Source organism: Corvus brachyrhynchos, unplaced genomic scaffold, assembly GCF_000691975.1.
Source record: "Corvus brachyrhynchos isolate BGI_N302 unplaced genomic scaffold, ASM69197v1 scaffold155, whole genome shotgun sequence".
NCBI classification, from domain to species: Eukaryota; Metazoa; Chordata; class Aves; order Passeriformes; family Corvidae; genus Corvus; species Corvus brachyrhynchos.
The window spans coordinates 548351-574019 of NW_008238434.1; the positions used below are offsets into that span (position 1 = coordinate 548351).

Consider the following 25669-nt stretch of genomic DNA (forward strand, 5'->3'; position numbering starts at 1 on the left):
CAGAGAGGAAAAAACTCCAGAATGTAAGAGTTCTGAACCAAGGGACAACTTTGCTCAGCCCAGCTCTCACTTACTGGCTTTTATGCTTTCTTTCTATACTAGACTTTTTCTGGGCACTGATGTGTTCACCCCACCCAAAGAGCAACCCCCGAAGAGCTCTCCTGTAGGAGGGAGCTCTGGGGAAAGCACGGATTCAGCCAGTGTTTCATCGTGTGAGTTTAATCACTCTGAAACTGAGGATGTGTGTGTGACTCCCGTCTCTAGCCCTGAGGACCCTCTGAAAAAGGTACAGCTGAGGCCTCTGTATGCTGCAGGCAGCCCCAAGACACTTGCCCAAGGCTCTTGGCCTTGACTAGAGCATTGGTTTTAGTGGAATGGAGAGAGAAATGTGAAAAAATGGAAGTAATCCAGTCAGGACTCTTGAATAATGTTCTGTGTTGCCCCTTACAGTGGGTTTGTTCCTGTCAGGAAGCTTTTGAGCAAGGCAGAGGGAGAGAAAGGAAAACGCTGAGCAGGGGAAGGAAGGGGGCAGTTTCAAGGAGAATGGCAGCAAGGGAGTGGTGTATTTCCACTTGTGGAAGCAGGAGTGCCTGTGACACCCTCTGCTCCTTCCCAGCCGGTCCCAGCTGCTGGGACCTCGTGCTGTTCCTTGGATCTGCTGCCACCTCCTGGACAGCTCTTACTGCGAGGCCAGAGCAACCCCAGCAGCACAGAAATTGTCATTAAAATGCTGAAATCAATCAAGTGAAGTTCAGTTTTCCTGAAGACAAGGAATCCTCCTGCCAGCAGGTTGGGCAGAGTGTGGGTGACTGAGGTTTTGTCTGTGCCGTCTGCTTTCTCCCGTTCTTCTGGCACAATGACACACCCAGACATACCAAATGTCTCCTTTGTGACAGCACTTTCCTTTCTGTTGTGCAGATCTCTGGATACCCCTTATCCTCCTGTTCTCCTGACTCTTCCATGAGCACACCTTCCTCAGGGGTGTCATCTTTACCCTCATTCCTGCTGGCCTCCAATGACGACAAGAGCTCTGTGGGCTCTGACAAGGGCTATGACTCCGACAAGGGCTCCATCAGCTCTGACAAGGGCTCGATCTCCAACAAGGGCTCAGACTCCAGCAAGGCCTTGGACTCCAGCAAGGGCTCCATCTTTGACCCTGGCTCAGGCTCGGACAGTGGCTCCATCCCCACCAGGGACTTGGGCTCGGTGCTGAGCAGCGCCCCCAAAGAGCTGCCCGTGTACAACCGGCAGAGTGGTGGCTCATGCATCATCCGGGTCAGCATGGATGGGCTCCACGCCAGTGTCTACAAGAGCATCCTGGTGAGTGGCACAGCCCTGGGCTTGGCAAGTGTGTCCATGGCGGGTGACTGAACCTATCACTGCATTGAGAACACCCCTTCACTGAGCTGGCTCATCAAACCTGGCTGGAAAGGGAAAATGGCACATGGTGCCAATGCAGTATGTGTGGAGCCTAGTAGGAATGAGATGTTTGAAAACAGCTTTGGGGAAGTATCTAGTCTGGAAATTGAAGTCTGTGTTTTATCAAAAAGCTCCAGGTGAAGCACTGTGAGCACATTCAGGTTTTGACATAAGATGCCATGTTTTTCCTGGAGCAGCTTTCCCCAGGAGCTGGTTTCTGGAAACAGGGAGCTGCAGGGGTAGGAACTGACACACCCTTTAATTCTGCAGCTTTTCCCTGTGAAGAAGGGAGAATCTCCCTCCTCTCGCCAGACCAGCAGCTCCAGAATTCAGGCATTTCCCTCTCTGCTTATTCCAGACATCCTGATACTGCCACTGGTGCTGGACCATGGGTGATGTGGCTCAGCTCAGCTGGGGACCCTCAAGGCCTGCCGGGGAGAACAAACATGGTTCTCAGCACCTTTAGTTCCCGATTTTAATGGTCTCACCTCCCCAAATCCAGCCAGTTGTTCCCTGAGAGCCTGACGGATTTGGCTCCTGGGGAGACTGCAGGAGGCTCTGGAGGAGCCCTGTGTCTGCTCCAGATGCACTTCCACAGCACACAGCAAACCCAGCTACAAGGCCAGAAAGCTCTGCAGGATGTCCAAGGAAGTGCTTTGCACAGGAGCCTGCAAATAGCAGTTAGGGCAGCTATTCAAGGGGCTTTTGTGGCTGGTGAGAATGAGGTCTCTCAAAGGGAACAGACAGTGGGATTTACTGCTGTCTCTTCTAGTACCGTATCTGTCAGCTTGAACTAAAAAGCCACCACCTCCAAATGTCATAAATACTAAGTTTAGTATCTGTCAGTGCCTGCCCCTTTGTTACTGACCCACTGTGGTTTTTTCAGTTCTCTGACATCTCTTCTAAGATCAAGCAGTCAGGTTTTCACTAATTATTAAATCACAAGAGTGAATGAGAAGAATCTCTCATTGCAACTTATCTTTCCAGATAACCAACCAAGACAGAATCCCTGATGTCACACAGCGAGCCTTGCTGAAGCACAACCTCGAGTCTGATGCAGTTGAAGATTACGAGCTTGTGCAGGTCATCTCTGAGGACAAAGGTAGGGAAGCAGAACTCTGCTGCTGCCTGGAAAGTTCTGTTGGATTTCAAAGGAAAGAGTAAAATGGGAAGCATTAGAAATGCCATGGACAGGTCACAGCTGCCAGTGAGATCCCCCTGGCCACTCAGAGGTAGTTTCTGTCAGCACAGCCCCCTGCCCACAGGCAGAGCCAGCTCCTGGGCTGCCAGGCAGACCTCATGTGTGCCATGCAGCCATAGAGTGACCACAGGATTCGGGGTGGGGGGGATGTCCTGCCTCCCTGGGACTAGGCCCTTGGATCCCACCCATCATCAGCCTTCTCTAGGAGAGTCCTGCCCTGCTTCCTTTCCTGCAGGAAGCTGCTCCCGATGCCACTCTGGCAGAACAGGGAGAGGGCCCTGCCCATGCCATCCTGCTCCCTGTCCTCTCCCAGCTTTCCTGCAGCCGTGCAGCCCTCCCCACTAATGCTGCTCTGGCCCTGTTCTGCAGAGCTGGTGTTCCCTCGCGATGCCAACGTCTTCTATGGCATGAACAGCCACGTGAACTTCGACTTCATCCTGCGGAAGAAGGTAGAGCTGGTTGGCTGAGGCTGCACCTGCACTGCCCTCCTGCATTACGGGGAATCTGTCAGAATTTCCTGTTGAAAATGTGCGATTGGAGCAATGGGCAGCCCTGGTGCAAAGGCTCCGGACTGCCACATTTGTCTTGAGGACACTTGATGAGCCAACTCTTGTGAGAAAAGAGTCTCCTTCGTGCCAGTATTATAGAGAAGATGATCATCTGAATTTATTTTTATAGAACTGAAGCAAGTTCTGAGTACATGTCTGCCTAAACCAGCTGGAAACTTTTTGGACTTCTTCTGCACCAGAGAATGACCCCTTTTGGATCTTTTCCAAAGAACTTTAAAATGAATGAACTGCACTTGCCTTTGCATGAACATCATGAATGGGACACACAAACACTACTTTGTGTTGGATGGAGATCTTAATGTCACGACAGGGTGGTTTCTGTTGGACTTGGTTAAGCCATGGACCAGAACTCGATGCCTTTTGTGTGCACTCCCATGTGACGGATGGACCTCCTCCCAATGTGCAATTCCTCTGCAGGAGGTGAACTTTGAACCTTTTTAAAAGCCATAAGTAAGACGTTGGATTGTAAGCAGCCCTGATTTGAGACACATGAAATAGATACAGTATTTCTGGTTCTGGTGGTAGCACTGTGCACCCCTGTGCAGATCTAGGAGTTATTATCCAAATAGATAGTTTAGGACTGTTAATGATCATTTGTTAAAATAGAGTTTTATCCATGCCTGGGCCTTTCCCCCCCAGTTCTGTGCCACTAATTTGCAAAACTGGGCTCAGGTAAATTTTACACTGCAATTGGATGTATCACTTCTGTTTACAGGTAGGTAAAACAGACTGACTGTAGGTATATTGTACATCCAAGAGACCTACGGTAGGTCCCACAAGCCTGGTGTAGGTTGTAATCTGAACAATTAATGAATTCCTGTTGTATGTTTGTTTGGAGTTGTTACTGAGCCTTAACCTTTGCCCAGAGTTAGGGCAAGACTAGAAATTAAGTTTTCTCTGCTTTTGGTGTCTGTACAGTGCAGTTCCTTGTGTACATAGCATAGCTCCTAATGTATATAGTACTGCTCACTCAGAGGGTGTATAGCAGTGTTAAGCTGAAACGTGAATGTTCTGGATTTTAAAATTACACTTTCCAAATGTTTATATATGTTACGTTTTTAACTGCTTACCTGTAATCTTTATATGATAAGTATATAAATTGTTTTTCATTAATATTTGCCTGGAATTGGTCAATTTCCTTTTATTAGTCTATGTCAGATATGTAAAAGCACCTCACTCCACTTCCCTTGCGGTCACTTGAAGAATTCTTCAACTTCTCCACTTCTACTGTTTAACTTCTCAACAGCAAAGCCAAAGCCCTCCCAGTGCATCATCCATGCACAGAGCCTGTGAGAGATACGGATATTTTGTGCTATTTCATGAGGTTTCAGCTTAAAGATTTCCATAACTGGGTAATTTAGATTGCACACCAATTTTACAGCTTCTGCATGAAATCATTCTCTCTTGGGCCACTGAATGACTTCTGAGGCTAGATAATACAACAGAAGTGCTTTTGAGTGTATCTATTTCTCCCCATTGTCTCAATCGTGGTGTTTTTTCCTCCTGCTCTCCCAGTCATTACCTTGTTGTGTTTTTCCCTCCCTGCATAAAATACAAACATTGAGATAAACAGTTTACACACTACAGCCCCTTCTGCCATTTCACAAATCACTTCAGCATGAGGCTCTTAAAGCTGCCCAAAAGTCTCACACTCACTCCCTGAACTACAGCTGCCATGGCTACTTAAAGGCCTCTCATGTTATACGAAGGAAGACAAAACAAAGAGTACCTGAATCTGATTCTTAAACTGCTTCAGGCCACAAAACCCAACACTAAAATCTTACTCCATTTCCTTCAGGATCAATACAATCCATTGGTGAACTTGGAATTCCATATGCCATATTGAGAGCACAACAGCACTTCTCCATCCCTAACCCAAAGCAAAGACCAAGCTGGTGGGCTCCAAGCAGTCTTACTGCAATTAATCATTTTTAGGGCCTGCCACCACAGCCTGCCTTGTGAAGAACTTGCCAGAAGGCTGGTTCAAAGCTGGTACTCCTCCTCAGTTTTGAAACCCATTAGCTGAGTCAAAAAAAAAACCAAGTTGTCTCAGGGACCCAAGTTGTGTCTAAGGCCCTGCCATATTTGGCCCATGGTTGTGCATGTCAACAAGATAATGAAGAACAGTTTACTGTTTAATGGTGGGACCTTGACCCTTAAAGAGAAACAATGTATTGGTCAATCTATAGGAACTTAACCTGTGAAAGAGGAACAATGCACAGTGGAGCTGATATTGGCATGGAGGGGGTATCATGAGTCATTGTGGCCTCATCTCACACGCTGGCCACCTGTGAGATGCCATTATAACTGAAAAAATTCCAGTGCAGAGGAGGAGGTCTAAGGTGTGGTTCTAGGGAGGAAGGGGAGAGAAGGACAAGATGCACACCGTTTCCATCCAGGGGATGGCCTGAAGATGCCCTGCCTGCCTGCCTGCCCCTCCCGCCTGAGCACCATGCTCCATCTCCTTCTCAGCAGCTCTTCACGAATCCAGGGGTTGGTGTGTATTATTTGCTGCAGCAACTAATAAAATAAAAGAAATTTGCTTTGCAATCACAATTGTGTCTCAAGTTTTTTGTGCACAGGCATCCTCCCCAACCTGTAACAAAAACAAGTACATGGAAAGTGGAAAAATACCAGAAAAATCCAGAGGTGTTTCAAGTGGCTCCTATTTTCCAAAACACATTTGATTCTGCGGAGAGCAAAGCTTGGGCAGCACCTGCTAAAGAACTGGAAACACAGGCAGGGAACAGCATTTGTCACATGGGTAGAACCACTGGCATCAGCCAGGTCTTGCTTATGTCAAAAGATGGAGAATTTTGGATGTATAAACACACACACACAGAGTAAAGGACCAATCAGCAAGACTGAGGCCTTGCCTGCTCTGAAATTGACACAGGCATTTAATTCCTATATCCTTTATCTGTTCCCCTCCCCTGAAACCACCATCAAGCCCCCAGTGCCACTTATTTCCCAAGTCAACTAAAAGGAAAAACATGCACTAAATCCCCACGCTAAAAACCCCAGCCCTGCTGTAAACCTGTTTTTCATAAACTACCACTCTGCTTAAGGAAATCAGTTAAAGCGAACTCAGGGTCCCTGAGCACCCGAACCAGCTCCACTTCTCAGCAGTTCTATTCCAGGCTGACACATCCTCACATGCACATGTCCCTGCCTTCCCATGGCTGCGGGGCTGGCAGTGAGGCCAAGGAGCCCAGAAGCTCCAGTTCAAGGTCGTGCAAGTGATGCAGAGACCTTTTCCATCTTTCATTATTTGAATGAAGTTAAAAAACCGAAACAGGGACAACTCAAATATCTTGTATTTTTTTTAATCCATGCTCTGTTTGCTGGTGAGGAGCACCCTGTGCTGATGCAGGGAAATGATGCGTCAACACACAGGGAAATCCCCCGGCAAGGGGAAAGGAAGGAGAGGCAGCTTGTAAGCACTGAAGTGGGTCTGTCATGGAACAAAAAGCATGAGGGTGGAAGAGACGTGGCTCTTGTATCCACAGTGACACCTGGGTGCTGGATGCTCACCTGGTCATGGAGCCCTGCTCCTGCAGGAGCTTCTCACTAACACCTCTGGGATTTCCACTGTCCTTCACACAGGCCATGTGGGCTCATGAAGCAAGAGACCTGCAGAGGAAGCAAGAGGGATTGTGAGCAAGGAATGACTCAGGCCATGTGTGGGCCCATGGTGCAACCTCCATATTCACCAGGTAATGTGGGCACCTGCTCCCACATGGACACCAGCAGGAACTTGGCTTCCAGGTGGGAACTGCAGAATGGGCACCTTTATACAGCCAGTGACTCCATGGGAGAGGGACACAGCCAAGAATCCCTTGAGCTGGACTTCCATTAATCTCCAGTTAACACTCAAGGTCAGGCTGCAGGGGACTTGGAACAACCTGGTCAAGTGAAAGGTGTCCCTGCCCATGGCAGGGGCTTGGACTGAGTGACCCTTAGAGGTGCCTTCCAACCCAAACCACTCCAGGACTCTCCCACACAATGAAGAACACACACAGCTACTCATCTTGCACCAGGTTCTATGTATTATCAGACCGGCTGACAGGTAATAACATGTCTTCTGTAGCAGAAAGCACAACATTGATCAGTAATTATTCAAAACAAACAAAAATTAAAACCAAAACACCAGCCACACATACTCAATGCACAGATCTGCCAGCAGGTGAGTCCCCAGATGGCAATTCCAGGAGGGAATCCTCCCACTGCCCAGCAGCTCAGGGTCTGTGCCAGCTGCCCTAAGCAGTGTAGTCCATGATCACCTGGCCTCTGAGAAAGGATTTTTTAAAAAAAATAAACACCATATCCTGCTGGCATATGAGCCAACAGCAAAAACATCAGAACTCATCCAAAAAACAGACAAGTTTGCTCCTCACATGAAAAGATATCCAGGCAAGTCGCCTTTCCGTCCTGTAACACACAATTGTATCGGGTTGTTGAGACAGTAACATTGCTGTAGGTTCTTTTGGTTTTATAAGGAGAGTTTGTAACCTAACTTCTTACATTTCAAGTTCCCAAAACTCCTACACCTGCTTTTATGGCATAAATAAACAGGCCTGCCAATAGGCTGTGGGGTTTTGTTTTCCTGAAGGACTAAGTTGAGGCGTGGGTGAAGCAGGATGCAACATGGACCAACTCTGCCCGCATTCCCTTCAGGCAGTGCAGACACAAATAAATCCAGCCACCTCCACTTGCACGGCTTCCATGACTTCAGACATGCCAAGACATCTGTTCTGAATCCTGAGGCCTGTTCAGATGGGATGCAGCAAGATTAAAAATGAGCTGAGGGGAAGCCAGCACTGGTTTTTTACAGGAGTGTGACAGGGAGAAGACACAACAGAGGAGCACTGCTCCCCCGCATTGAACATTTTGGGGAAACATCTTGATTCTGATAGGGATCCCTTTGGAAAACAAACCCAAATCCTCCAGATGCTCAGCAAACAGGGAGGTAAAAGCCTACAGACCTACAAGGAGCAACAGTGAGGGAGCAGCCCAGGTACAGCCATCCTGAAAGGTACTGACATTTGTACACCTCTATATATTAATCTTTATAAATACAGTGTTCTACATGAGGAAGTGTGGAACGATGTCATTCCAGACTGGTTTCTTTTAACAAAAGCTTGCCAGGGCTTTTGCTCAGATCTGGAACACTTGTTCGTCTTCCTCCTTGGTGTCCCACCCTGTCCTCGGCGGCCTGGGCAGGTGTCTGGCCCAATCCCACACACGGTCCTTGGGAGCAGTGGGAAGGAGACCACATGAAGAGCTGCTCTACAACTTTCAAGGGTGAAAAGCTAAAGTGTGAGGCAGGTTCAGCTGTTAACAGAGTCCCGAGGAGGCAGGCGGTCATAGCTCATCCCTGGATGATGGCGCGTTAAAGGATGACTGGGAGGGCAGGGCATCCTTGTTCTGGGCGTCGCTGTGGATCTTGCCCTGCTGCCGGGACTTCCAGGAGTGTGTTCTGTCCCAGTCCGTTGATACGGTCTCGTTGTCCCAGATGGTGGAGGTCTCTGTGTCACTGAGGTAGCCTGGCTGCCCCGTGTAGTGTGTGGGGTAAACAAGAAGGGGTTCTGCTGAAAAGGCCTTCAAGTCTCTGGACTCGTAGTACTCCATGTACTTTGTGCTAAGGAGGAGAGAAACACCATCAGCAAGAACAGAACCTTCACTGGTGCCAAGCTTGTCCCTGGGAGACATGGCAAATCCCAAGAGCAGATTGGTCTGGGAGTGGGAGTAGGTGCTGGGGTACAGCCGGAAACACATCCTTACAACCACACACACCCGTAGAACCAAAGCCTGTACCCAGAGACAGCCAAGTGCTTTAGAACCAGCCCACAAGCCCTGCCCCAGGCAGGGACAATTCCCCCGTCACCTCCTTTGACCTGTGCCAGGAGGACACAACCAAGCACCACAAGGAGTCCCCACCAACCATGCTACCAACAAGATCTGGCTTAAGATCAGTCAGCAAGACCCAGCCTGTGTTCCCCTGAGCCATAGAGGGACTTACACAGGGTGCTTGTTGTACATGATGGGCAGGAATTCATCCACAGGCAGCATCTTGCTGAAGGGCTCAGCCCTGATGAGCTTCTGAGCCCCGTGGAAGGAGATGGCATACCCCAGGGTCCAGTAGGAGTAATCAGCTTCCACCAGGTTCCGGACATTGGGAACGGCTCTCTCGGGCTCCTGTACCTGCATCCTTTTCCGGCCAATGTAGCTTCAGGGGTAAAAAGATCAAGGAGATGGGAACCAAAGTGAATCTGTAGCAATCAGGACAAGGCTATTCATGTCAGCCAGGGCAGGGCAAAGGTTCAATCCCAGAAGCAATCCCTGACACAGCTCACAGATTTCTATCCTGCCCCACTCCCAGACATCCAAGTCTAACCCAGTGGGTGTTACAGCTGTGAAAGGCTTCCTAAGGGACCTAATGTGACAGTCGGAGGCTCAGGACTGAGCTCTGCTGGTTCCTCTGTCACAGCAGCATCTCCAACACAGCTGAGGTCAAACAACACTGTCCACCCCCACAGGCAGGGATGGTGCCTACGGGGCCTCCCGGCACCAGCTGCCCCAGAGGGCAGATCCGTCCCGATGGGAAGAGCCACCCAGAAGTCTGTGCCACTGTCCCCTGCACTGCAGCATCAACTGCACCTCTGCCACGCCCCAGAAGTGCTGCCAACCTCCTCATGCACCCAGGAGCTCCCAGAGGAGCAGGAACTTACATAAGCTCCCAGTCTAACTGGGCTTGCTCGATGTCGTCCATCAGCTTCATGAGCTTCCTCTTGAACTGGTGCTCGAAGCGCACATCGTCCTCAATGACGAGTGTCTTCTCCAGGCCCCTGCTCACCACCTGAAACATGAGGGCTCCAACATGAGCACAGTGGCCCCCATGGATGCCTTGCTGTCACCGAGGCGACCCTGACTTGGCACTGCCTCCCAGACCATGCAGGCAGGGAGGGTGGAAAACCACTCTGTGACATATACATGATATGCCAAGTCACTAGAACTTGCTCCAGTCCAGATGCAGAATTAGGGGAAAAAAAACAGGAGTGTTTTTTTAACCCCATTTGCTTTTCAAAACCTTCTTGCCTTTCTTCTAAGCAAACTTGCCCCAGGCAGGATATTGCATGGATTGCAAAAACAGTCATGAAAATGTTCTGATAAAAACCACTTAGAGCTGAGGGCAAATGAATCACAGAATCCCAGAATGGTTTGGGTTGGAAGGGACTTCAAAGCCCATCCAGCTCTGCCATGGGCAAGGACACCTTCCACTATCCCAGGTGGCTCCAAGCACCATCTAACCTGGCCTTGGACACTTCCAGGGATGGGGCAGCCACAGCTGCTCTGGGCACCCTGTGCAGGGAAGAACTTCTTCCCAATACTCCATCTAACCCTGCCCCCAGTGTCAGTGGGAAGCCATTCCCCCTTCTCCTGTCCCTCCATCCCTCGTCCAAAGTCCCTCTCCAGCTCTCTTGGAGCCCTTTTAGCTACTGGAAGGGGAAAGGGGAGATGTGAAAGGTCAACACTGCATTCAAGAAGACCCCTGCAATCCAAGGAAATCAGTTCCATCCTACGCTTCCAGAAACCTGGGCTGGATCCGATGCTCTGCACCAGGACTGGCGATGCACCAGGAGACAGCGCCTTTCTGCAGGACCCCCAAGGCACCCCAAAATCCTCACCTCCTTCCAGATGTAGTAGTGGCTCAGGAAGCAGCCGATCTCTCCTCTGGTCAGGGGTCTGGAGGAATATGGGTCCCGGTACCCCGGCAGCATTTCGATGCTGAGAGCTTTGAGCTGACTCGTGTTCAGTGCTCTGGGAAACAGAGAGTATCTAGCACCATTGCAAAAGAATAAATCAATTCAAGCCAGACATGGGCACGGCATGGGGAATGCTGCTGATGTTCAGGGAAAAGCCACACCTTGAGAAATTCCTACACTTGTTTTGCTCAAAAACACAGAGGAAAATTACCTTCTTGATTTACATCTCTAAATCAAGCTGATACATCGTATCCTTAACTCTGCCAAAGACCTCTCATGGGACCATCAATTATCTTTAACTCTGCCAAAAACTTCCTGTTGGGACCATCCACTTGCCAGGTGCTTGGCTTTGATTAATTTTCTGAGGCCTTGATGGGATCCCAAGTCTCCAAGACCACTAGATGGCATGTGGGCTCCCGTCTCCTTGAGACCTTTTCACAACTCACGAACTCAAAATTTCTGCCTTGATTCCTCATTATAAAATGGTCTTAAAATGCCTTAGAACCACAGAATCATTAAGATTGGAAAAGACCTCTAATACCCTCGAATCTAAGCATTAACCCAGCCTTCTCCCAGGGATGGGGCCTCTACCACTGCCCTGGGCAGCCTGTGCCAGACCACCCTTTCCATGAAGAAATTTTTCCCAGTTGTCCAGCCTGAACATTCCCCAGCATGGCTTGAGGCTTTTTCCTCTTGTCCTCTCCCTTGTTCCCTGGGAGCAGAACCTGACCCCTCCCTGGATGCCCCCCTCTTGTCAGGGAGTTGTGGAGAGCCAAAAGGTCCCCCTTGAGCCTCCTTTTCTCCAGGCTGAGTGCCTCCAGCTGCTCTTCAAAAGACTTGTGCTCCAGACCTTAGAGTAAGCTTGGAAAGGACTGTGTCAGGGTTAATGCTGTAGCACCACAGCTCTGCAGCACTAGAATGGACAATATTCCCAGGAGTTAATTGCTCCATTCACAGAAACCTGTAAGATTTTAACCTGATTTTGACCTTAATCTGAACCCCAGTGCCCTGGTTCTCTCACAGAGACTGACTAATTGCTAAGGAAGAAAGAAACGGAGCAGAACTGCCCCAAACAGATGGTCAGGGAGATCCAAGTGGTGTTCAACTCCCCACCAGCCAACCTTGCCCGGCTGGAAGGAGGCCAGGGCATCCAAGGACATGCTGGGAAGCAGTAAAGCACATTCCACTCTGAAAACATCCTCAAGCCCAACCAAAACTCACTTTCCATCCACAGCCTCCACTACCTTCACTGCAATCTCCTGCTCGTAAAGCGTCCGCAGCATCCGATCTCGCCGGTCCTTGCGACGCTTCAGGTTGATCATGAAAATCTGGACGGAAGAGAAAGATATCAGGACATCAGACTCCCAGCTGTGGGGGGAGGGAGAGGGGAAGTCCTGATCCACCTTTCTCCAGCAGCCCCACTGGAAAATACCACATGTGTGTTCATTCCATGTTGTTCAGAATTTGTCAAAAAGCTGGAGTTGGTTTTGAGTTGAAACTGTAGAGGCTTCTTCTATTTTTTATGGATGTTCATGGAGGAAACTTGCTCTTTGAGGATGAAGAAAAGTGAGGGGAGACCAGTTAGAGCCTGGTCTATAATTTCCAAAGATACAGGATATTCAGGTTTATAGCAAACCTAAATATCCTGTATCAAACAGAGTAACATGAGTCTGCACTGACCCACAACACTGCCACTGCCTGGATTTAGGGTTTTCAGCGGGGCCACCATCCAAGTACAAAGCCATGGTAAAGAGAGGATTTTTGTGATTACTTCAGGCACTGAAAATCCACTGTGATCCCTGCTAGAGCAGAGAGTCAAGGCTGGGAGTAGAGATGTCTGGGCAGGACCCTGTCCAAAGCCTCGAGGAGACTGGTGGAAGCCTGAGGGCTGAAGCCCTCATTGCAGGTAACCCTCAAGGGTTCAGGGATATTTTTCAGTCCCAAGCAGACTGATACAAGCATAGCCTTGTAGCCTGTGGAGTAAATCCTCATCCCAGTAAGAAGCAGTAAGAATTCCAGCTCACTACAAATGAAAGAATAATAAACTGGATAAATAAAGCGCAGACACAAAGGACAACAGAAAAAACCTGGACCAGCTGTGCTCTAAACACAGATGCTCAAAGACACACAGCTGGATCAGGTTCAGCTTCAGGAGCCCCACAGACGGAGCAGAGCACACCAAAAAGACAAAGGCTCCCCTGATCCCCACAACTCCCTCGGTCCCAGAGCCACCCTGGCAGCTGCACACACAGCGGCTGCTGGCTCTGGGAATAACACAGACACCAGGCAATCAAAGCCTGGCAGGTCCTTCTCCAGCCTTCTCCCCAGGCATGGTTTGCACCCCTGGGGGGTACCCAAGCTGGGGCTTGGATGCCCCACCTGCTCCCAGCTTTCCAATGTCTCTCTCAGGTGAGAGAAATCCTTCCCTCCTGCCACTGGAGAGCTTTCCCAAAGGCCCAATTTCCGTCACAGATGGAAGGGAGGCCGAGCTGCTCTGCAGAATCAGATGCAGAACAAACAGCAGAAGAACTGGGGAGTTAACCTGCTTTTCAGCCTGTTTCGAAATTCAGAATATATCCCCTGAGAGAAGGCACAACCACCCCTTCCCCACCAGGTTTGGGAAAAATAATTAATTTCTGGGCATAGGGCAGCAATATGGGACACACATCACAAAGTCACCCTAAGACAAGCCTCACTTCTGCCTTCTCTTGCTGGCTGGACTACAACATAGAATCATGGCATGGTTTGAGCTGGAAGGGATGTTAAGGATCAGGTGATGAGGGAGAAGACAAGACAATAAACACCAGAACAGGCTCCTTACTTCATCAAACCCCATCTTGTCAGGGTGCTTCGGAGGGACAGAGATGTACTGAGAGGGCTCCACAGGAGGGCGATCGACTGAAAGAGAGGAGAGACCCCAAACATCACCCTCGTGCACACCCTGCAATGGACAAAATGTGTCTACAAGTGTCTTCCTCACAGCCCGCGGGAGCCGGGATGAGAAGCCACTGCAGGACGGGAACAGCAGCAAGCATCACATGGCAAAGCCAGAGCCAGCAGCCATGTGCCACAGACATCAGGAAGAAAACATGGACATGCAGCACCCATTCCACCCGAAAGATGCATGTGATCTGGGGAAGTTGCGGGATTTCGTGGATGGGGCTGACCTGACTGTGAAGCAATTATATCCCTAGGTAGAGAAGTGGTGGAAAATTTCAGAAAACTGTGTATCAAAACACTATGAGAATGGTCAGGTCAGGATGCAGACCAGGAGAATGAGAGCTGGGCCGCTGGCAGGAGAGCTCTGTAGGCATTAACTTGGGGGGGTCCATCATGGCAAAGACACAGCAACTCACTCATGGCCTCGATCAGGGTGTGCACAAAGTTCTCAGCTTCCTCCTGCAGTGACTGCTGTGGTTTCAGGGGCATGGGAAGGAACCCATAGTGCTCACGGTTGCAGATGAACATCTGTACTCCTGGAGATCACAGAAAAGCAGAAACTACAATCAGGCCTGCTACCAGGGCATTTCACTGCTCTGTGGCTACATAGCTACAAACACACTTGTGCCAGGACCTCAGTCCCAAAAAGTTCTGCTTCATAAGCAAACAATTCAAAATCATTCCAGTTCCACTTTCTGTTTTGCGTTGCTGGCAGCAAGTGGCCTCTCTCATAAAACCAATCCCTACTGGTTGCCTAACTAACCCCAAGGGCCTGGGGTGACAGGATGAGGGAGAATGGCTTCCCACTGAAACAGAGTGTGCTTTGATTGGATATTGGGAAGAAATTGTTCCCTGTGAGGGTGCTGAGGCCCTTGCACAGGTTGCCCAGAGAAGCTGTGGCTGCCACATCCTTGGCAGTGTCCAAGGCCAGGCTGAACGGAGCTTGGAGCAGCCTGGGATAGTGGAAGGTGTTCCTGAAACGAAACAAGATGAGCTTTAAGGTCCCTTCTAACCCAACCTGTTCTAATCTTTATCACTGCTTCCTTTTGCTCTGATACATTTTCACCTGTGCTGGCAAAGGACTTTGAGGAATACATATGACAACAACCTTCAAAATGCCAGGTCACCACCGAACACGGTCCTTTCCTCTCCAGGACTAATTTTTACTGTGCGCTGAAGATTAAAGGAAAATCCCAGAGCGAGACACCAGTGAGGAGAACAGATGTGATAATGTAACACCCTTCTACTCAAAAGCTTTAGCAACTGCTTGTTGAAGGTGGGAAACAGAGAGAAGGTGCAAAGCCTGTCCTCAGAACAGATGCATTTGCAGGGCACAGACTCAGAGTGAGAACACCCCAGCATCAGCAAAACACTTTTCCCCCTGGGATGACAAGGATTTGCTCACCACTGGCTGTAACTCTGTCTGTAAAATCAGGCAACATGCTCAAAAGCCACATCCAGAGAAGACAAGGGAAGTATTTCTGTTGTTTTTCATTGAGTTCTGCTAAGGTCCTTTATTAACTAACCCAAATCAAAGCTGCTAGAACCCAAGGCCAACAACTGCCTTTATCTTTTTTTTTTTTTTTTAATGAAACAAGCTTAACCAGCCCCCTCCCTCGAGAAAATAAATGAAAAGCAGACACTACCTGGTGTGCTGATGCTTTCATCTATTAGTGCCTCTAATCCCTGGTATTTTTAGCAGGGCAGAACTGTCAGCACTAATGACCCTGGTGTTTCTCTCATTTTAAGTTCTACAAGTAAATTGCTGGCTATGCTACTTGCCAAAACACATTCAGCTGTCAGCTGCAATTTAGTTAAATGGCAGAATAAAAAAATACTACCTGCTGACATTAATGGATTTGGCACTGATCTAATCAACAAATCTTCTCTGGCTCACTGATCTCTGTTCTTATCTTCCGCTGCCTTGAACACACTTAATCTGCACAGATTCACACCAGTGTTCCTGTTCTGTCTGGGATAAAAGGTACTTTAAAATTGTAAAGCTCCCATAAAGTGGGGATGGGGACTCACTCTCCAACTCTGTTTTTATAATAAAGTTAAATGATTGCTACAAGGGATAGAAAAACTAAGGTATTTGTATTATTATTAACAGGCTTTAAAGGCAGTGTCCAGTATTTACAGTCATAAACTTAGGACATAGATACAGTTATAAATTTACAGTCACAAATTTAGGACAGTCATGTCCTAAAACTACAGCTATAGTTGAACCAAAATTGCCCCCACTTCCCTGTGACCAGACCTTCCTGCTGGCTGGCTCAAGGGCTTCAGAGACCCAGGCTGAAAGGCAGCTCAGGAGATCATGGAATCATGGAATGGTTTGGGCTAGAAGGGACCATAAAACTCACCTCATTCCACCCCTGCCATGGGCAGGGACACCTTCCACTATCCCAGGTTGCTCCAAGCCCTGTCCAAACTGGCTTTGGACACTTCCAGGGATGGGGCAGCCACAGCTTCTCTGGGCACCCTGTGCCAGGGCCTCCCCACCCTCACAGGGAACAATTCCTTCCCAATATCCCATCTAACCCTGCCCTCTGGCAGTCAGAAGCCATTCCCTCTATCCTGTCACTCCATCCCTTGTCCAAGTCCCTCTCTAGCTCTCTGGGAGCCCCTTTAGGCACTGGAAGAAGCTCTAAAGTCTCATCCAAGGCTCCTTTTCTCCAGGCTGACCTGGATGGCTAAAAGCTCTCCTGTGAGTGCAAGGGGCTCTGCAGAGTCCAGTGTTGGCAGTAACACACCTGCTCTGAGTTTTGTTCAGAGTCAGGACTCCCACACAGGCCACGTCCTCTCACAGAGGTAGGACCACCTCTTTGGAGTATCACAGAACAGCTGCTTCCAGCAGCAGATTCCCTGTTGGAAATCGATAGCTTGATCTGAGGTGTTAAGCACAGCACTTGGCTGGGATAAAAGCCAACATAATTTCTGACTTCAGGGAAAGTAAATTAAATTACTCCAAAGAGAAGTTTACCTCGAAGCTCACACATTTTCACATTTCTGAACTTGGATGTCTGTTGCAGTGGGGATCCTGCAACACGCATATATCAAACCAGGAGTCCCGTGGAAAGGAAATATATATGGACAGACAGATTCTTGATAGCTGTTTCAGAGATGTTTATTTCTCCAGCCGCATGGCCGGGGCTCTGCCCAGGAACTGTTCCAGTCACGGGACCAAGGGTCCTTCTGCCCGCGCAGGGAACACAAACCAACCAATGGGAACGAGGCTGAGCAGGGGCAGGGAAGCCCCGTGTCTGTGCCCTCAGGGCCCCTCTCCCAGGGCTACACGGCAGGGGAGGGACCCCAACGGATGTCATCCTTTTATCCTGGGTGACAAAACTCAGCCCAGGTCACAAGCCAACATTCTGAGCAGATCAACGGGCCAGACAGCTGGAGCAAAGCCTTTCATGTCATGGGTCAGTCCTGGAAAAAGCCAGTGTTCTAGGATGGAAGGAAAAAATGATGGGTTTGAATCCCTGAAATATTTCTGAAGCAGCTGGAGCTAATGCACTACAGTTACCACATGGATTGGAGGCTGCACTTCTGGGAAAGCTGTCAGAGGGAAGAAGTGGGGGGTAGGGGGTGGGGGTAGATTCGAAGCAGCCTGCTTTGCTCTCCAAACTTAAACTTCAACTTTCCTCTGGAGCCAAGACGTGGCACCTGGGGACATGGTTCAGTGATGGATTTGGCAGCGCTGGGGAAATGCTGGACTCAATGGCCTTGGGGGTCTTGACTCTGTGATTCTGCTCTGGTGTCCTGACTGAAAGTCAGGACCCTGAATCTGCTCTGCAATTCACTTCTCACCTCTGTCCCCCAAGGGTTCCAATTTCAGCTCTTGCTGCCTCTCCTCCATCATTCATCTTATCTGACACTCCTCATCCTCTCACAGCTGATTTTGAGAACGCCCTGCTCAGTCTGCCAAGAAAACATCATTTTTGGTGCTGTCAAGACCTGCCAACCAGACCCACCACTAAAAGGGAAGCTACAGGCAGCTTGTGGCTGCTGTGCTGTTCTGGGAACAGTGGGGAGGCAGGCTCAGCCTGCAGAACAACAACAACAACCACCCTTCTTCCCTTGGCTTTCTCCCTGCCTGTCTGCTCCCAAGAGCAGCCCTTCCTGCTCTCCTTAACTTTACATCTTCTGCAGAGGACAGGGAGCACCAACTGCACATCACTCAGAGGACCCATGAACAACTTTTCCCTGCTAATTCACCCCAGAAAGTCACCAACCCACTCACGATCTCTGAACAGAAGGCACTTACGGGTGCTGCTGAAGTTTCACCAATCCCATTTTCCTTATAATGCCTCAAACTCTTCCCTTTTCAACATAGCACGCACACAACAACACAGATAGCCATTACAGTCCTGGCGGCCCCCTTCAGCTCTGACACTGCTACACACAGGTCTGCCAGCCTGGACTCTGCTGGAGACAGAACACTCACAAGAGCCACTCTCCAGAAATAAATGGGACTAAACATCCTCACCACAGGCATGAACGGCAGAAGCATCAGGCACTTAAGAGACAGTGATGTCTCAGCGACACATGGAGCTCTCTTCAAACATGAACAGCCAGAGATTTCCTCTCCCTGGAAGTGCCCAAGGCCAGGCTGGATGTGGCTTGGAGCAACCTGGTCTCATGGAAGGTGTCTGTGCCCATGGCAGGGGGGTAGAATGAGATGAGCTTTAAGGTCCCTCCCAACCTGAACTGTTCTAGGATTCTATGGTTTAAGAAGAGTCTCTTGCCCCCACCCCTTTCCTCATGGATCTTTTGGAAGTGGTGACTTTAGGTATCTCACCAGCAGACCACCTTCCACTCTCCCAGCACCCACCTGTGTTCAGCTGCCATGACAAAAACCAAAGGCGGAGTCACATGTTTTGTCTCTGAATTATGGCCCCGTCCCAAGAACAGCCCCCAAATCCTTTGAAGCTAGCAGCAATCCAAACTGCCTTTCCAGTCACTTGCTGCTGGTTATCCCTGACCGGATCCCAGAGAGGAAAGGGAATAGGGTCTGAACTCCCCACAGAAGTCCATCCAGGACTTTTGGGCTGTGAACCTGCAGAGGAGGTCTGTGTCTCTCTAGGAGTGACCCCTCCCCAGCAGAGGCCCTGGACACACCTGCTTGGCGACTGGAGAAGGCAAAGACCATGATATCATCGAAGCTCCAGGTGTAGTCCTGGTGTGGAGGGTAGAACATCAGCTTGGTGGAGGCCTCCTTCCTCAGGTCAATAAGGAATGTGGAATGGATCATGGGGACAGCAAAACAGCCCATCCTCTTCCATTCCCGAATCAGGGGATACTCCAAGGTCCTCTTGTAATAGCCCTGAAACCACAAAGAGGGGGCTGTTGTTACAAGAGATCCCTGTTTCAAAGCTGTTCCTTAGCAAAAGCTCATGCCCTGACCTCTCCAGCAGAGGTTCACCAGGGCTTGACTCTCAGCTTTTTCAGTGTCTCCCATTTGGAAAGGGCTCAGTCAAGTATTTAGAAACAGTCTTCATTTCACAAGTTAAAGACTGACCTTCTCCCTCTATTTTAGGAGCTCTTGGAGATCCAAGCCTGTCCACTGCAAAATTCCCCTGCAATGGAGCTTCAAACATCAGACTATTTTCTCCTGGTTCTTCAAAACCCTTTTTGCAATTAGACTCTCCAGCCTGATCCTGGAAGCTGCTGAGCATCCATGACATCCTCCACATTCAACAGGCACAAAGTCCGTTTAGTATTTCAGAAAGTAGGACCTGCAAATTAATTCTATTCCTGACTTTTAAAAAAACCATTTGTTGACACTGCAGTGAAGGCAACATCTCAGTCTCCACCAGCTGTGTAAGAATCCCTGCTTCCTCCATCCCGGGGCAAGCAGGTTTGACACTCACTCCTGACTCTGCCTAGGGAGGTACTTCAGTCAGCTGCTGGATAATTCCCTGTACCCAGGAGCTCTGCCAGTCTTCCAGCACTATGGGTGAATCACCCAGTGTGTGGCTCATGTGGAAATAAATACACTGAATTCCTTCAGGAAGAAAATCCTAGAACACCAAACTGACATCTGGATGGTTGAATCCAGAGCAGATTCTGGGCTTTACAGAAACAATGAGTCACTAAAAGAAGTTAAAGCTCCATTAATGTTCTGTTTTCCATGAGCATTCAGGCACTGGCTGAGCAAATGCTGGCAGAACTGCACTGCCCTGGGCTACGCAGGGCCATGGTGTGGTGCACGTGCCTGGTTATGGATCAGCCATCTCCCTCTGCCCTTCAGATACACTGTGACCATACTGTGAGGATGGGCTATCCCAGACAGCCATCCCAACAGCCACAGGAAGGAGCATGTGCGAAGAGATGTGACTGGCATTCCCACCAAAGGAAGCGTTAACATGCCCAGCCTTTAACAGACACCTGAGAATGCCTGCAGGTGAAGATGCTGGACACTCATCTTTCCTCCTCCAGTGGCTCACTCCATGTCTTTGGGGCTGTTCCCTGCTCGTGAATCATATGTAGGCAAGGAGGGCTCCAACCCCCCCACGCTGCTGCCGTGCTGCATCTCCCAGGGTTTGCTGTGTGACAGATAAATGTCAGCCTGTCTGGAGCTGGGCTTGGCTTGCCGTGGCTCGGTGCCAGGGGGAGGCTGTGTTTCAGGGCATGCTCCAGCTGTTACTCCCTCCCTGAGTCCCCTGGGAGAGCAACGCTGAGCACATGAAGCCCTGGGACTGGTGCAGAAACAAAAGAAAAGGAAAAATAAAGGGAGAACTTTCCTGTTCACTTCAGCAAGATTTCTTTTTAACCAAATTTTGCAAGATGCCTTTGCTGGTTTTCCTCTCTCCTTTCCTCAGCTAGTGCTGGTGATGGTGGAAACTTCCTGCTGGAGAGGTAGGGCTGGGGCTGGTGCACGTGGGCAGAGATGCCCTTCAGCCTGTGGAGCAGGGCTGATGTACCCCAGTGGAAAACCCGGCTGACTCACAACTTAGACTTAAGAACTTAGAGCACAATCAGTACCTTTGCTATGAAGTTTATTTTTGAACAAAGTAAACAAACCCAAATGAAACAAGTAAACACACCTCACCACACCCCTTTTCTTATCTCTGTATTTACTTCCCAAGAATTTGGAAAGTTCTGGACCCTTTCCTACTATTTTTTTTTATCCAATTACTTAGTCTGAACTGTGCAACTCCTTGCCAGAAGATGGTGTGGGTGCCAAAAAAATAGATTAAGACAGGGATTTCTGTAGAATAAAAAAAAATCACTGTGAGCTTTGAAGACAAATATATTCCTCAAAAACCTGGAAGGGGATTGCCAGAGGATAGAAAAGTATTTTGGGGAAGCAACACTTTTTTGCCCTATCCTTATACTATTCCCTGGACATCTGCAGATGAACCTCTGCTCTGACCCAATGCAGTTGTTATGTGGGTCAGAAGTAACATGAAAAGGTAACATTGAAAAGGTAACATGAAACTCTGATTTTTAGGCTCAGCACCAGTACCTATTACATGCCTACTTCAGCACACACAGTCCCTACAAGGCAAAGGATGTTGCCCCATTTCAAAAATCTTGTTCATAGATGAGAAAGATAACTTAGACACAATGGAGAGCTGTGGAAAGAAAAGCAAATTCCTCTTGGATTAGCATCACTATACAGAAAAACTGGCCTAAAACGGGGTTTTAAGGCCATTATACAAACATGGAACCACCTTAAAAAAATTCTGATCTGTTTATCAGTAATTTTTGTGTGGTTAGTGGAATTGTATCATGTGTTAACACCACCTCAGAGCTACAGCAGCGTCTGGTCAGAAGAAAAAGACTACAGCAGCAGATGGGAAAGCCCACAGGAAGGATGGGAAGAACAGGAAGGATGCCTGCTGCTCCAGAGGCAGGGGCAGGAGCCCCTGGAGGACACCACTCACACAGCTCCCCAGCACCCTCCACGAGGTCACCTGCCTGGGGAGTGATGCCACACCAGAAGTTGGAGTAGAGGGAGCGGGACTCAAGCATCGGTGCCACCAGCGTCTTGTTTTCTGCTATCAGCAGGTTCAGAGTCTGGGGGTTGGTCAGTAAGTTATCTGCATCAATAAACTACAGAGAGAAGGAAGAAGGAAAAAAAATTGTTAATAGATGAAACAGTACAATTCCCCTGATGCTTTCCTGGGAATGAGACAGCCAGAGACACATGACCAGCCCTGGTGTGGCCACAGGCCCAAGGCAGTGCCTGTGCCCTGTGCTGCCACTGCGAGGGCACCTCTGGTCCCTCACAATGAGAAAAGACCTTGAGGGGCTGGAGCACGTCCAGGGAAGGGAATGGAGCTGGGGAAGGGGCTAGAGCACCAGGAGCAGCTGAGGGAGCTGGAGGGCTCAGGAGAGACCTTGTGGCTCTGCACAACTCCCTGACAGGAGGGGGCAGCTGGGGGGCATTGGGCTCTGCACCATGGGAAGTTTAGATTGGATATTAAGAAAAATTTCTTCTAAAAGAGTGGCCAAGCATTGAAATAGGCTGTCCAGGGCAGGGGTGGAGTCACCATCCCTGGAAAGTGTTCAAAATATGTGTGCATCTGGTACTTGGGAATGTGGCTTAATGGTGAACATGGCAGGTCAACAACTGGACTCAGAGATCTCAGGTATTTTCCAACCTTAACAATTTTATGAATCCATGAGGTTGGCAAAAAAACACCCTAAAAGCAGTGAGCTGGTGGGTTTGACTCCATAGGGCACAGGGCTGCCACAGGGAAACCTGGGGGCAGCTGCGCCTGGGCACAGCAGTGAGATGGGCAGAGAGCTTCCCTGACTGGACACAACCTCACACCAGCGCAGGCACCAGGGAGCTGCAAGGGAAAATAACATCACTGAAAATTCAGGACGAGTTCATTCTGTGAAGAGCATCAAGGACAACTCCTAAACTGCCCTCACACCTCACCTTGCTTGGAAGCTTTGGGAACAACCCCCCTCACAGCGACCAAGGCAGCATCTTCCCACAACTGCTCTGCACAAATATTTTCTTTACATTTCACCTTTTCACCCCAAACAGTGGGGTTGCAATCTGAGCACCTTGTAGGTACCTCCCACCACCAGGACTGTGTTCAATCCTGATGCCTGTGGAAAAAGCTCCAAGCTTACCCAAGGACTCACCGCCCTCACTGCAAAGTCTCTGGCTCACCAGACCAAGAAATGACCCACAACATCTCAATTTGTCTTTAGATGGAGAGAAAACTTTTTGACAGCCCCCAGTATCCAAGTAAGCACCTGGAAAGCTTTTGCCTCAGGCCAGCTAATAAATCAAACTTGTATTTACCAGGATATAGTCTGACCACTTCTCCCGGGCAGCACGCAGGGCAGCCTGTCGCAGCTTCATCACATGAGTGAATCGGGAGCTTGGCCAATGTTTTGGCCCAATTTCTTCTGGGTAAGACCTAGACAAGAAAAAAGAAGTGACTGTAATCCATGTCTGGGCTTTATTACACCAGAAAAAAAGAAAAAAAGAAAGAAAGAAAAAAGAAAAAAAGAAAAAAGAAGAAAAAAGAAAAAAGAAAAAAAGAAAAAAGAAAAAAAGAAAAAAGAGAAAAATAGAAAAAAAAAAGAAAGAAAAAAAAGAAAAAAGGGAAAAAGGGAAAAAGAAAAAAGTAGTTCCCTTGCTGCCTTCATTATGAAAGCAAAACAGCATTAGAGTCACCTCAGGCAACCCAGGAGAGGTTTTGAGGGAGAATAATTCCAAGTTCTGTGCTGGCATGAGCACAGAAGGCATCAGAGAACAAGCAGTGCCACAGTTTTCTGACGACCCAGCAAAGCAGCACCATCCAACCCAGGAGTTGCTGCGGCAGCAGAGAGGGGACCCCTCCAAAGTGACCTGCAGCTCACTGACCCCACCCAACCTCAGGTACAAACTCGTCTGCCCTCTGCTAGGCTGCAAATCCAGCTCCCCTCGGCCCAGCAGAACCAGCAGAGCTGGGATGTGAAGATGAAGACAGCCGGGACTCCCCTGGGCTCTGGGCATTATTAGGAACTGTTAACACATCCCGGGAACAGCTCCTAAATCTTCCAACACCTGGCCCCACAGGCCCCAGCACGGCAGCAAAGTCATGTGCATGGCTCTGCCTTCAGGATCAGCCCCAAAAGCAAAGGCTTTTTAACAAAGATGGAAGGGAACTCATGAGCAGATCCCAATGAGGAATAAAAATCCAGGAGTCTGAAACAGTGCCAGCGTAAGTCAGGGAAGGAACTAAGAATTTCAAAAGCTTTTTGCAGACCTTAAAAAGCACCAAGTTTGGCAGGATGAAGAAAACTCAATTCAAATGAAAGGATTAAAAATGTCAATAAAACCAGCATTCCCTGGGGGTTTGTACCACAAACTCCCCATCACTGCAGTGAGGAACTTGAATATAAAAGCAAGCCTAAAGGAAGGGGAAACTGATGTAATTTTCCTTGATGGAAGAAACTGAAAACAGAACAAACCCAGGAACAGCTGATCCTAAAAATAAACAAAAATTAAAGTAATAAAAATCCAACACACCATATTTCAAAGCAATGGTCCTGCAAGTCATGCAAAAGCATAATATGTGGAATTAAATCTAGTTCTCTGGCTCAGCACTTACTGAATACTTGATGTCTCAGAGCTTTCATAGATGCTATGGAATGGGCTATAATTTTTATGCTTCCTTGCAAATAAAGAATGATAGTTTTGATTCCCTGTAGCTCTTGATGTAATTTGTTTACCATGCAAAGAGAGCAGCTACAGATGCTAAATAACTGAATGGAAAATACTTTCTTCCACAAAATTCTGCATGAGGTGCTTCACTGAAGTCAGAGACCTTTCTACAGAGACCTTATCTTACCTTTTTCCATAAGAACACAATTTTAATGGGACAGATCCCAGAAAGCAAATAAACCACATTTTAATGCTTGGACATTTAGTACAACTCCCAGTTTGGAAAGTGAAAACCTCGGGAATTTGGGCTGTGCAACCAAGAGCCCCTCCCAGGTACTCACGGGGGTTCCTCCATGGGCCTCCACTCCACATCGTGGTACAGGTGCTGCACATTCTTCAGCCACTCCCTGAGGATTGCTGTGGTGTTGTCAATGTTGTGGTCAGTGGCTGCCCTGGCAAAGCAAGAGCAAAGGGAGCACGTTAGCACTAGGTTTGTGCCTTTGCTTTACCATGGAGTGCTCTGTCCAGTCCAGCCACCGGAAAAGACAACATGCAGTCGGGGTTTAACCCCAGCTGGCAACTGAGTACCACCACTGTGGGATGGGGAGGGGAATAAAGCCTGTGGGTTGAGATAAGAACCATTGAATAACTGAAACAAGTAACTGAAATGTGCTGTTAGTGGAGGGAAGGGACACAGTGCTCGCTGAAGAATGGTTTTTTCCCTCAGGGTTAAGCTGAACAGACTGGAACAGGAGGCACAGATTCACATCCCTGACAGCAATCCCATGGAAATGGCTCCCCACAGGGGCCACACGCTGCTCTCTGCCTCTCAAGCCTTCAGGTCACAGGACAAGTGAGCCAAGTCCCATCCCAGCTGCTCCTCCCCAGCTGCCTTCCCTGGGACCAGGGCTTTGTACACCCAGCATGGGGCTGTGGCAGATCCCACGACAAATCCTGTCACTGAAAGGGCTGCTCATTTTTCCTAGCTGGAATGGGCAGGAAAGCACAGACCCATGGCAGAACACAGCTCAGCAAACTCCACTGGGAATTTATAATCCCTTCATATTCCTCTGGGAGTATAAATAGTCCCACAAGGTCCGGTGCAGACAGTAAAGACAGTGTGAAACACATCACTGAGGGGAGGTTG

The 25669-nt window shown here is 48.9% G+C and overlaps 2 protein-coding genes across 2 annotated transcripts in view; one reads left to right on the top strand and one right to left on the bottom strand.

The window, feature by feature from the left end:
- The window catches only part of RGL1 (ral guanine nucleotide dissociation stimulator like 1), a 53895-nt gene extending 49591 nt beyond the window's left edge, over positions 1-4304 (top strand). Inside the window, exons 14-17 of the mRNA XM_017736479.1 lie at positions 103-286; positions 919-1320; positions 2407-2521; positions 2990-4304. Of these exons, the coding sequence (XP_017591968.1) occupies positions 103-286; positions 919-1320; positions 2407-2521; positions 2990-3087 (799 nt within the window). The 3' untranslated portion in view covers positions 3088-4304. The remainder of the gene's footprint in view (positions 1-102; positions 287-918; positions 1321-2406; positions 2522-2989) is intronic.
- A 2911-nt stretch (positions 4305-7215) lies between these two features.
- On the bottom strand, positions 7216-24996 carry COLGALT2 (collagen beta(1-O)galactosyltransferase 2). The gene is made up of 11 exons (XM_008635391.2): positions 24864-24996; positions 23173-23290; positions 21828-21962; positions 19023-19227; positions 14312-14431; positions 13777-13853; positions 12177-12283; positions 10878-11010; positions 9921-10048; positions 9212-9418; positions 7216-8830 (listed from the first exon to the last, which is right to left on the bottom strand). The coding sequence occupies exons 1-11, from the start codon at positions 24875-24877 to the stop codon at positions 8554-8556; spliced, it is 1521 nt and encodes a 506-aa protein (XP_008633613.1). The 5' UTR covers positions 24878-24996; the 3' UTR covers positions 7216-8553.
- Positions 24997-25669: the final 673 nt, after the last annotated feature.

Excerpts from the sequence above, each read along its gene's own strand:
- COLGALT2 (XM_008635391.2), bottom strand. Across the intron at positions 21,963-23,172 it reads AGTGGTCAGACTATATCCTG|TTTATTGATGCAGATAACTT; the intron begins GTAAATACAAGT and ends TTCTCTCTGTAG. Across the intron at positions 12,284-13,776 it reads ACAAGATGGGGTTTGATGAA|ATTTTCATGATCAACCTGAA; the intron begins GTAAGGAGCCTG and ends TCTTCCGTCCAG.